This window comes from Marmota flaviventris, chromosome 13 (genome assembly GCF_047511675.1).
Source record: "Marmota flaviventris isolate mMarFla1 chromosome 13, mMarFla1.hap1, whole genome shotgun sequence".
NCBI classification, from domain to species: Eukaryota; Metazoa; Chordata; class Mammalia; order Rodentia; family Sciuridae; genus Marmota; species Marmota flaviventris.
In genome coordinates, this window is record NC_092510.1 from 67,624,402 (window position 1) to 67,636,565 (window position 12,164).

The 12,164-nt window shown below is 51.6% G+C and overlaps 1 protein-coding gene across 3 annotated transcripts; it reads left to right on the forward strand.

The window, feature by feature from the left end:
- Positions 1 to 3,246: 3,246 nt before the first annotated feature.
- Dnajb5 (DnaJ heat shock protein family (Hsp40) member B5) lies at positions 3,247 to 11,937 on the forward strand. 3 transcript variants are annotated; one of them, XM_027931105.3, is made up of 5 exons: positions 3,247 to 3,374; positions 3,892 to 4,156; positions 6,687 to 6,931; positions 9,755 to 10,356; positions 10,540 to 11,937. In XM_027931105.3, exons 3-5 carry the CDS (start codon positions 6,721 to 6,723, stop codon positions 10,771 to 10,773), a joined length of 1,047 nt encoding a protein of 348 aa, XP_027786906.1. In that variant the 5' UTR covers positions 3,247 to 3,374; positions 3,892 to 4,156; positions 6,687 to 6,720; the 3' UTR covers positions 10,774 to 11,937. The 3 variants fall into 3 exon arrangements, with proteins under 3 accessions (XP_027786906.1, XP_027786904.1, XP_027786907.1); XM_027931103.3 differs by lacking the exon at positions 3,892 to 4,156; XM_027931106.2 differs by lacking the exons at positions 3,247 to 3,374; positions 3,892 to 4,156 and adding an exon at positions 4,168 to 4,357.
- The last annotated feature ends 227 nt before the right edge of the window (positions 11,938 to 12,164 follow it).

A 12,164-nucleotide genomic window follows, 5' to 3' on the forward strand; every position in this document is an offset into this window, starting at 1 on the left:
GGTACAATTTGGGGAAAGAGCAGGACCAAAGGCCAGTCCTGTCACTGAACAGAGCTGGCAACTGTGGGGATAGTCTTCCTCCCCCCACCCCCCCAGGATTCTCTGTTTCTACTGGCAACAGTACTTGGCAGCCTCCCACATCCAGATCTTAGCAACCATGGCAGCCCCTGGCAACTGCTGCCATGGTGACAAGACAGGGAACTGAGAACAGACCAAAGGGAGGGAGCACTTCCTCTGGAGGCTTTGAAATGTATGCAAAATAGGGAGTTCCGCCTCCCATATACAGTCTGGGAGGGAACATAGGCTCCTCTCTAAACACCTCCTCACTGGCACCCACCCCCACCCCTGCCCACATGTTCCGGTTCCCTCAAGGTGAGGAAATGAGGGACACCTAGGATTATGACGTCTCTATAGGGAGGAAGAGTGAGCGGGGGTGTTTGGATCACAGATACATGCATATACTGGTAGACATGGTGTCAGCGTCTCGGTAACCACATGCTTCATCCACTCTTTGTCATAGAGACACATGCCTCCACAGCCACTTAATCACATATGTACCCTGACACAAAATCATATACCCATAGCAAAGAATATACTACCATACAAAAATAATCATACAGATATACTCTCACTCACAAATTGAATTACCAATACAATAGTATAAATAACTCCCAGATTCACACATTATAGATACACTCACACACTCAGATATCTGTGAACACAGAATAATAGTTGACTTGGTTAAGCACTAACTACATGTTAAGTTCAGAACCGAGTACATTACGTGTATTACCTTAATTAACCCTTACAACAACACTGTGAAGTACTGCTGTTGCCAGTCTCCATTTAGAAAGGACAAAGTGAGGCACAGATGTGGAAGTGGCCTCACACAGTCATTGTCTGACTCTAGGGCCCACATTCTTACAGACTATGCCACTATGCACCCTAATATACATCCCTGATGCCCAGTACAATGGGACAGAGGGCAGCAATAGCAATCCAGGCAGATAATAAAGTTCAAGCCATCAACACATAAGGGCACAACCCTGCAGCCCTTAAGGTCCAAGCCTACATTTTAACATTAGCTGGGGCCAGGTAAGAGCTGCTGACTAAACTCTGCCTCCGTGTTGGCATAGGCAAGGCTGGGGGAGGCAAAAGAGACAAAACTGGAATAGGAAGAAGCACAGCCACCCACAGCCTGGGCCCCCAGGAGTCAGGAGGAAGGGGAGTGAAAGCCCTCAGATCTGAAGAGCCAGCATCAGTCCTGGGTTCCCTCATGCCAACCTTCCCATACCCATGTCACACTTCCTTTCTCTTCACTGCCCACTGTCCTTCCCCTTCCTCATTCCATCTTACCCCATGTCCCTGTCCCATTATTATGTGGCTCATGACATCCCCTCCCTCTATCCCTTCCCCTCATCCTCCAACCCACCTCCCTCTCCATCCTCATTCCTTTCCCCTCCTAGCCTCCCACCATATCTCCCTTCCCCACCCCCATCCTCCTTACCTCAACAATGTCTCCCTCATCTCATACTGATCATCCCATCTCACCACCCCCTCCTCATCCCTTAACCCCACTTCCTCTCCATACTCTTCTCACCCTAATTTCCTTTCTTACTTTAAACTCACACCCTTTACACTGGGGAGCCCCATAAAAGAAGGCCCAGATGAAGAACACTAGAGACCTGACCCCAGGATCCCTAGACCCTTCTCATTCTCTATTCTGGGGCCTAGGTACTCCAAGCCTGCTTTTCCAGCTCTAACCAGTTTGCATGATTTCATGGGTATCTAAACTCTCTCTGGAAAACTCAGGAAAGTGGTAAGAGCTTCTTCCCAGGCCCTTCCTTGTCATTGACACCCCCAAAAGGATCCCCTCCCCCTCTTCACCCCCAGATTACCCCCTACCCACCCCCGCTCCCTCGAGCACAGATGGGCCTGGGAGACAGTAACGTGGGCGCCAGGCTCCGTGTCTGCTGGAGCGGCGGCTTCCGCTGGCGACCGCCTCCGCAGCCCCGCCTGCTCTGAGCATCGGGGACACTAGAGCTGAGATTTAATTATTTAAGGGGGGGGGGGTGAGATAGGAGAGTCTGAGGGTGTTAGGAAAGGGTATCATGGGGTACTGACATGAAAGGTTAAAGGGGAAGCTCTGATAAGGGAGACCAGAGATAAAGAGGTAGGATTAAGAATAGGACAAGAAAGAGAGGAGGGGGCGGGGGGAGAGAAAAAATAAGGAGAGAGAAAATAAAAGGGGGGGGGGAAGAGGCCAAGACAGAAAGGGTGGGGGGAGGACAGTCAGGAGATGATAAGGGATAAGGAAGGAGCAAGTAAAAAGGGTTAATATTTAGGAACTCTCAAAGAGGAAGTAAAAGGAAAGATTGATTATAAGTAGCCTGAAACGGAAGCTGTGGGGGTTGCTGAGAAGCAGCTACTCAGGAGGGAACTAGGGTGAAAGGATTATTGAGAGGATGGAAAGGCAGTTTGCTTGGGAAGAGAATCATGGAGGTGTCACTCCTGGTGCAAAAGGCCAGTTTACTGATAAAGGAGAGAGTGGAAGGGCACCTAAACTCTACAAACATGAGATTCAGTTAGGCCATGTCAGGTCAACCCCAGGTCCAAGTAAAGTAAACTTAAATAAGGTCAGGACGAGGTCAGTTCACAGTTCTAAGGAAGACAGGTAACTCGGGTGACTCTTTAGCCCTGGTCCAGGGACTACACCTCCCGGAGTGCTTTATTCTCTCTTTCTCTCTCTCCCTCCTACTCTCCTAAACGAAGAAAGGAAAGAATGCCTGGTGCCACGGCCAACTGGTGGGCGCAGTTTTCCTTTAAGGCTGCCTTTGACGTTGCACGAGTTCCAGAAGGTTCTCCCAGGATTCGAGCGATGGCCAGTACGTCCCACCTTCTCAAACTGGAGATTGGACTAATATAGTTGCCCCCTGGCAGGGGTCTGAGTCCTACGGAAGAACCAATAAAATCAAAGGGCGCGTGGAGTTGTCACCCTCTATCCTTTTCACCAATGACACGACGAGATGACGAAGAGGTGTGGTTGATTGATCCCAGAGGGCACCAATCAGACCCACACCAATCACTGCCCGGAATGTGTGCGCGTGTGGCCGGGTGACAGGGGCGGAGAAGGTGTGGCTAACACTGAGCCGCTCGTTGAAAGCTGCCCAATCACAGCAAAGGCTTAGCTGACTGACGGGCATACGGTGCAATGGATAGCACGGAGGCGGAGCCGTGGGGGCGGGCTCCCGGTCCCGCTGTCTGCGGCCGGCGGGCAGGCGACTCCTGTCCCTAGTGGAGGCGGCGGAACCGGAGCCGGGGGAGGGGGCAGCGGCTGTGTGACGGACCGCGGCGGCACCCGCAGCTCCCCACCGGTGAGGGCGCTGAGCCAGGACTCAGGGGTCCCGGGAGTGGGGTGTCACGGAATCGGGGGTCTTGGTATCGGGGGTTGGGACACCAAGGGCCCATCGGCTCTTCTGCTGTTGGGGTGCGGAGACTGGGAAATCGGGGGTCTGTAAGGTACTCAGCTTCCGCACCCCAGGCTTGGTTCTCCCGCCAGCCAGATTCTGAGCCGGGAGAGGGTCGGGTCGTATCGGGTCGGATTGGGTTCTCTCTGGCGGAGGCGTTTCTGAGCAGGCCAGCCAGCCAGCGCGGGTGACATCACCGACCCCCTCCTCCGCCCATCGGAACCCCCTCCCCTCCTCTCCCCGCAGCGCCTTTTGTCCTGGCCAGGCTCTGTTCTGCCCCGCCCCTCCCCGCCCATCTGCGGGGGAGGAGACTCCCCGTCAGTGACTTCATTGAGTAGGTTCTTGGGTATTGGGTTTGGGTCCTCCCCAGATAGGCGAGAGGAGCTCGCTGTCTCTCAGGCCCTCACTATCACACCTGTCACAGGTACATACACTGCCACTCACAAGCACACGCTGCCACTGCCAGCCTCACTGTCACACTGCCATACAGCCACTCACAATCAGCCAGACACTGCTGCACCTGACAGCAGGTGGCCACTGGACCCTCGGCCTTCACTCTCAGCACCTGGGGATCAGGTCCAGCTCCTGAAGCACCCGACAGGCCTTGCTGGGCAAGGGCCTCCACGAATCTGAGGAGGTGGCTTCCAGAGCTGCAGCATTCCAAGCAGGCTCCGGTGGAGCAATCAGAGGTGAGGGGCTTGGCTGGGCATGTTTAAGCGCACAGTGCTCTCCTGCCCACCCCCAGCAGCACCCCCACTACAGGCTCGAGGAGCTTTCCGGAGCTTCCCACACTTCTGGGGAGAAGACTTCTTAGCCAGCTTGATGTTTAAAATTCAGCTGGAGCCCTTAAAACTTCGAGCGTGGACGCTGAATGGGTTTGTAAAGTTTCGGTAAGTCCCTCCTGAGAAGGGCGCTCATACCCATGCCAAGTCAAATTCTCCACATCAGCCATTCCTGAGCATCACCTCTTTGCTTCCTCATCTCATTCTCAACTACATGATAGAACCCCCTTCTATCTCACCTGTCCATTTGAATGAATTGCACCCCCTCATTCATCTCATCTCTCAAATCCTTTTTTTTACAAACATCTCCTCCAACACTTCAACTTCCTACAGTTCTTGCTCTCCACCCATCAAAACCCATTTTCCATTTGTCCCCTATTATTTTCCCTCCATCAATACCTCATTTATATCAACAGTTTTCCTCCCTTATTACCTCAGTAGGCCCTCTTGCCATTTCTCCCCGTTTTTCATTCCTGCCTCTACATTAAATCCTCCTCATTCTTCTCCATCAAAGGCAGTGCCATACCATGGGGCTCCTTTGTCATTGTACCACGCGGCTTGTGGGTAGGGGGAGTGAGGGAGGGTAGAAAGGAGAAGAAGGAAAAAGAGGCAGGTTTTGAGTGAGTTTGCCCTGTGTCTGTGGAGACAAGAGAATTATGAGTCTAGAATAGCTAGCAGGTGGGTGCCAAAGAGGACACTGGCCGGGTGAAAAGGTAATGCAGGGACAGCAAAAGAAGAGTGGGTGGACTGGTAAGCTGTTCTGACTTGCCTTCTGCCTAGAAGCTGCTATAGTTTTCTGGGGCACCCTGTTGATGTTCTGGGGTTCCTTCCCAGTCCCAGGGGAAAGAAGGTATGGGCTGAGGCAGAGATGGCAGACCACCCCCCAGCTCCCTCTCAGATGGCTTTTACTGCTGCTTCTGAAAATGGCCACCCTCCCCCAGATGCTCTTTCTTCTCTGCCTCCCCCAATGCCAGTCTCCCCCACAGACGTGACATGCTGGTATGGGGAAATGGGGGAGTGTCTTTATGGTGCCTTCTCTTCATCAGAGTGAGGTGACTCCCAGCACCGTGAGTCAATCCAGCCACCTTCAGTGAGCCTTGTGGGGGCAAGAGCTAGGGCCATTGTCCCTGCCTATCTGGGGCCTTGGAGGCCTCCCCCTTACCAAGTCACAGTCCTCACTGCTGCCAGGACACCCTGTGTACCTCACTGCGTTGAAGCAGTCAGAGGCAGAGAAGCAGATCTCAGCTATGGCTGCCAGCCCAGGACATTGCTAGAAAGACTCTGGTTCTCCTAGCTTTGGCATGAGTTGGCCAAGTCTCAGAAGGGCAAGAGAATGGCTTCTGGTCCTTCCCCCAGATAGCTCTAGATATAGGAAAGCCCCTTCCCTTCATATCCTCCACAGATGCATGTATGGGGGAGGAGGGATTCAAGTAGAAGAATAAGAGCCCTATGTTTCTTCTTCATGTAACAGATGCCCCTGCACCCACATAAAAGGGGTTATCAGAGGAGTGTGGGTCCAATTCTGGGCCAGATTCTAAACTACAAGGCAAGTGGGAAGAAGAGTCTTGCAGGGAAGGTTAACTAAGGACTACTGGTTAGTGCCCAGCTGTCTCCTAGCAGTTAAGGTTTTAAAAGGCCCTATCCTCAGACAATTCTATTCACAAACACTGGTGTTCGGGCGCACAGACAAGTCTTTACACACAGCTTTGTGTGTAGACACTGGGAAATGAGTAAAGGCAACTGCTGCCCTCACTGGGGGAAGGACATTGCCACCCCCTGCTAATGAGGGTGTTGGAAACAGCAGTTTCCTAAGACTGTGAGTCACCCTGTGATCTGAGTCACACGTGAAGCTTAGCATAGTCTGGGGGACGGGTAGGGAGACCTGGGGTCTCCAATGGCAGAGAAGACTCTAGACACCCATACCCTGACTCAGCCTGGCTGTCCAGGACAGCTGGCCAAAGACCCAAGCCTGTGCCACTGCCCCAGCTGCCCTTAGCCTGGGCACTGTGCCTGAGGTGTGGCGTAGGAGACCACGATGCTCAGGTGACCTCACCCAGTGCACTGACCTTCGCCAGCTTCTGTGTGTGGTCTGTCAGTCCACGGTGCCTCCTCACTCAAAAGGACCTCAAGGGTCCTCAGTCTGGCCCAAGGGCCTGGGCCTCAGCCTAGCCCCAACAAGTGGGCCATAACCTTCAGCTTCCTGCTGGGAAAACCCAGAAGCTGAGGAAGGACTCACGAAATCTAGGATGTCAGAGCTGGAAGAGATCATCTAGTCTAAACCTTTCATTTTACAGATGGGGAGACCGAGGCCCAAAGAACAGGCATGACCTACTGAAGGTCAAACAGGAAGTCATTTAGGGATTGCAGGATCACTGGGAGCAGGGCTCTGAGCAGTAGAGAATAAGGGCACCAAGGATTGGCCCTGGGTTTCTTTCAGAAATAAGGAGACCAGTGCCGGTCCAGTGGCTGTAATGGGAAAAGATTATTACAAGATTCTTGGGATCTCATCTGGGGCCAACGAGGATGAGATCAAGAAAGCCTATAGGAAGATGGCCTTGAAGTACCACCCAGACAAGAACAAAGAACCCAATGCTGAGGAGAAGTTTAAGGAAATTGCAGAAGCCTATGATGTGCTGAGTGACCCTAAGAAACGGAGCCTGTATGACCAGTATGGGGAGGAAGGTAAGAGGGCTGCACTGCAGCCCAGTCCCGGACCCCTGTGTTTGTCTGGATGAAGTGAACAGTCCTGAGTGAACTGGCTCTCATAGTAGAGAACTGAGCAGGGGTGAGAGTGGCAAATGTTCCTAGCACTGACACCCCGAGGAGAGAGGAGACCACCTAACCTCAGCTTACTGTTGTTCTTCCTGCCTCTCTCCACCCTACTCTAGTTCGGGCCTTAGAGAGGTCTGAAGCAGGAGCCAGAGGCCTCCCTGCTCCCTCTTTCCTTCCCAGCCTTATTAGTCCTGCCTGAAGTCCCTGCTGCTTCATTGGCTGATGGGAATGGTGAGGGAAAGGGTGCCTGTGGCTCTCTGAGGACAGAGCATTTACATTCATCAGCATAAAAGTCTGCCCCTTAAACAGCCTGGGGATTAACCCTGAGAGCCCAGAGTAGAAATGGTTGTCCCCTTCCCTCCCCCCAACCCAGCCCACTTTAGGCCAGGAGAACAGAAATGGAGCTTTGCCTCCCAGAGGAAGTGGCAGGGATCCAAGGGTGGAAGGGGAACTGCTACTGGCATCTTACTCCCTCCCAGGGGCAGCTGGTGGCCAAACACAGGGCGGGTGGCAGGAAAGGCCCAAATAAAGGCTCTGAGAGGGTGGCCCCTCCCAGCACATCCCACGGGCATGATGTAGCTGCTAATTCTGGGCCTGCCCCTCAGGGCTGCCTGCCACCCGCCAGCCACAGGCACCTGTCAGGCTATATTAAGAGACATTGTCACAGCTGAGGACTCTCCTTCCTGGGAGGAACTATCCCTCTTCCCCACCTTTCTTTCACATTCTCCTCCTCTTCACCCTCCCCACCCTATCCTCAAAATGAAATGGGTTAATGGTATATACTGTACTGATACAAAGCGGGGACTCAAAGGAATGTTCTTTTTTTCTTTTTCCATCCTCCTTGCTTTGTGTTCCATTTCTCTCTACCCTTATCCTCTTGTGTGTCCCAGTCCTCCCACTCCTTCTTCTTCTCCAGGCTTCTAGTTCCCTTTCTCTCTTCTGATTGCTTCCTAGATTTACCAACTCCCAAATTTGCCAGCCACCTCCTGGAGTCCCTAGCATTCTCCCAACTAAGAAAAAAAAAATTGTTTTTTCTGGGGTAGAAGAATGGGAATGGTAGGGGTGGGAAAGAGGGAAGCTGTGCAGACACCATGCCACCATGTGACCTGTCTCGGAATTGCATGCATTCCTCCACTCAGCCTCACCTTTGTTTAGGAAGCAGGCTGGAGTGGGGACAGCTACCCTGAACTTCACCTTACCACCACTTGCATGCCCAAGCCTAAGTGTAGGGCAATGCTCAGAATCAGCCCAGACACCAGGTTCTGGTGCAGATTTTCATTCCAGGGGCCCCTAAGGCTGCACCCAGCTGGGGAGGGAGAGGCCACCTTGGAAATGTTGGTTATATTTCTGTCCACCCTGCCCCCTCCACAGTAACCAGCCAGAACAATTGTGCACATAGAGTCTGTGTGCAGCTCTGGGATGGGACAAGTTGTTCCTAGCTTGAAAAGGGAGTGGTGGTGGTCAAGGAGGAATCCCCACAGGGAGAATTACCCCCTTCTGTTATCATCAGTTCAACATCCCTCTCTCACTGAGCTCTGCCAAGCTTCTTGAACTTGCTTGATAATCACTTAATAGGAGGAAAGAACAGACCCTAAGTCTTGACAGAGAAATGAAGGAGTGGCTGCTACAAGTACCTGAACTGCCTGACACTTGGCCCCTCTAATGAAACCCAAATCTACCCTTGTGGTCCCAGGAAATGAGGCTAATTTAGGCTCAGGTTTATATGTCCAATTGAAATTCTAGATAAAAGACCTCAAAGAGAAGGAAACTTTCCTCTAGCCTGGGCCCCACCTCAGCATCTACCTATTCTGGATCAGCTCTCAATGTTAATCCCCTCCCCATAGCCCCCAGGACTTCCATAACCATCACCACCACACCCATGAAGGTGCCATCCAGGAATCTGAACCCTAAACAGGACCTGACTCCAGAGAGAGCACCTGGGGTCACAGCCTGCAAGGTGCCAGCCATTCATGCATGGTGGTTTGTCTACATTAGGTGTGGGTCCTAGGGCTTGATGTTGCATAACTTGAGGGAGCTCCATTCCCATTGTAGTCTATGTCTGAACAATGTATGAATGACACTCCCTGTAGCTATGCAACACTGTAAGCAGAGTATGAGAATGAAATATTTGAGAACTTCTAGAAAAATCATTCCTGGGTTTTTGAGCCTTTCTAATTTCCCATTTGGCATGAGTCAAGAAAAGAGGAAGCATTACTAGAAGCAGAGTAAAAGTGGGTTTCCTCCTAGATTGTGTCCCCATCTCATCTAGGGCAGATCACTTACTAACCCCTTGTGTGGTCAAATCCTGCCTGATTGCCTCTTGCCCTGTATGTCTTTGGAGATAAAAGCAGAGCTTTGGGAGTCAGGTATGACTTGTAATGTAACACCAGGCCAGCCACTCAAGGCTTTATGAGACATTTCTGGGCCATGAGTACATGGAAAAGATGACAGAACTGAAAGTCACATCCTCTAAGTCCCCTACTTCTGACTTTTTCATCTAATGGTAACCCAGCCTCCTCAAACTTCAAGATATACATTATTATTTAATATGTAATTAATTAAGAGTATTAATTAATCTTGCCAGAAGGTTTTATTACTGTTAGCCTGGCCCTCTCTGAAGTTAAAGGTTGCTTCTTTCCCTAGGCCCAGGAACTATGAGTTAGAGGGCAGAGGGAAGAGACTGGTATGGGGCCAGGATGGGCCAAAATGCCCCTAACTTCTCCTCCCCTCTAGGCCTGAAGACCGGCAGTGGTACGTCAGGTGGCTCCAGTGGCTCCTTTCACTACACCTTTCATGGGGACCCCCATGCCACCTTTGCCTCCTTCTTTGGTGGCTCCAACCCCTTCGATATCTTCTTTGCCAGCAGCCGCTCCACTCGGCCCTTTAGTGGCTTTGACCCAGATGACATGGATGTGGATGAAGATGAGGACCCATTTGGTGCCTTTGGCCGTTTTGGCTTCAATGGGCTTAGTAGGGGTCCAAGGCGAGCCCCAGAACCACTATACCCCCGACGCAAGGTTCAGGACCCACCTGTGGTGCATGAGCTGCGGGTGTCCCTGGAAGAGATCTACCACGGCTCCACCAAACGCATGAAGATCACTAGACGGCGCCTCAACCCTGATGGGCGAACTGTGCGCACTGAGGACAAAATCCTGCACATCGTCATCAAGCGTGGCTGGAAGGAAGGCACCAAAATCACCTTCCCCAAAGAGGGTGATGCCACACCTGACAACATCCCTGCTGACATTGTCTTCGTGCTCAAAGATAAGCCCCATGCACACTTCCGCCGAGATGGCACCAATGTGCTCTACAGTGCCCTGATAAGCCTTAAGGAGGTGAGGCCTGCTCAGATTGTGTGTGTGTGTGTGTGTGTGTGTGTGTGTGTGTGTGTTGTGTGGGTAACAGGAAACTCCCTACCTCCCTAGCATGTGGCACTTTCTTCCCCATTTCAGTCTTTCTCCTTTCTTCTCACTAACTTTTCCCCACCTTTTCCTCTTTCTCTGCTTTGTTTTGCCCAGGCACTGTGTGGCTGCACCGTGAACATTCCCACCATTGATGGCCGGGTGATCCCTTTACCCTGCAATGATGTCATCAAGCCAGGCACCGTGAAGAGACTCCGTGGGGAAGGCCTTCCCTTCCCCAAGGTGCCCACTCAGCGGGGAGACCTCATTGTGGAATTCAAAGTTCGCTTCCCAGACAGATTAACACCACAGACACGACAGATCCTGAAGCAGCACCTACCCTGTTCCTAGGCTCTGCCCAAGCTAGTGCAGAGTCTACCACAGCAATACCCCACACTCACCCCACCCGATGTGCACCCAGCTTGATGTCCACTGGACACTGGCGAGTTTTTCTAAAATGCAAAAAAAACACTGATTTTCAGGACAATGTTCCTATTCCTGACCCCTTTCAGAGCTGGGCTGCTTTGGGGGAGTGGGAGGGAGGTGGGGAGAGCTAGCCCAGGCCAGGGGTCAATTTTCATGTCACTAGCTTTGAATCCAGTTCCCACTTCAGTGGCTGGAGAGTGACTTGAGTGCTACTTGAAGATGTAGATTCCTTGTCCACGCCTGTAAATAGCATGTCCTTTTTCCCCTCTTGGCCTTGCTAATCCCTTTCCTCTCCCTTCCCTTTGGTTTCCTCCTGCTGGGGGAGGAAAAGGATAGAAAGGATATTGCTTTCATTCCCCCACTCCCAGGTCCATAGTGTCCAAGATTATCACACCCATATTCATGCACACAAAGCCCTGGAGCTGTCTGTGCCTCTCCAGGAGATAGAGAGGAGAAGAGATAGGAAGGAACAGTCTGCAATCCATGAACAGGGCCATTGAGCACAAGACACTTTTCATTTGGGATAGGGAGGTAAACCGGCCCTCAGCAGCCTCCTAACAGCCGCTCAGTCTACACAGTACAGAGCTGGAAGTTCTGTCCTCACTGCTGCTTTGAGAGTGTTCAAGGGCAGAGGGAAGGAAGAGGGGCCTAAGGTATGAAGCTAAGAGGTGGGGCAGGGTCCATCTCCCAGCCTTCATCAAGAAGGGTAAGGGCTTTGGGTGGCAGCTATTTCTCACCAGGAGATTCAGGGTCACAGGTTTCTCCCCACACCTCTGAACTCAGGGTCTAGCCACCCCAAACTTCCAAATCCCACTTTTATGATATGTGAAGCTACTTATTTCTTATCCTTCTTAGAGGCTGTGTGGGGAATTTCCAGCCCTTTTATGCCTATGTGACCCCACCCCACTCCCACCGTTGTATAAAAATCAAATAGTGAAGGAGCTGGGAGCAGACTGCTTTAGCCAGTCCTGGGGTGGGATATTTAGGTTTTCTCACTTTGACAAGCCCCTGAATGTTTTTATAGTAGTTTTTTTTGTATTTTTTTGTAATGACAGTATTATGGAAAAAATAAAGTATTTTAAAAATATGGCCTCTGAGCAGGAGCAACTAACCTGAGATGGGGACAGGTGTGTAGTGCCACTGTCAACTTCCCTCCAAGGCCCAGGCCACCTTTGAGAAGCCCAAGCAGGCCCTTGATATAAGTTGAGGATTACTCCTTCTTTTCTCTAAACTCAGACTCTGGATTTCTAAAACATGTACCCAAACACAAGAAAGATAGAAGATATCACTCAGATATTAGAAGAATCAGACCATTT

Coding starts and splice junctions, on each gene's coding strand:
- Dnajb5 (XM_027931106.2), top strand. CDS start 4,176: ATGTTTAAGCGCACAGTGCTCTCCTGCCCACCCCCAGCAGCACCCCCA. Junction 6,932..9,754: donor TGACCAGTATGGGGAGGAAG/GTAAGAGGGCTG, acceptor CCTCCCCTCTAG/GCCTGAAGACCGGCAGTGGT. Junction 10,357..10,539: donor CCCTGATAAGCCTTAAGGAG/GTGAGGCCTGCT, acceptor TGTTTTGCCCAG/GCACTGTGTGGCTGCACCGT.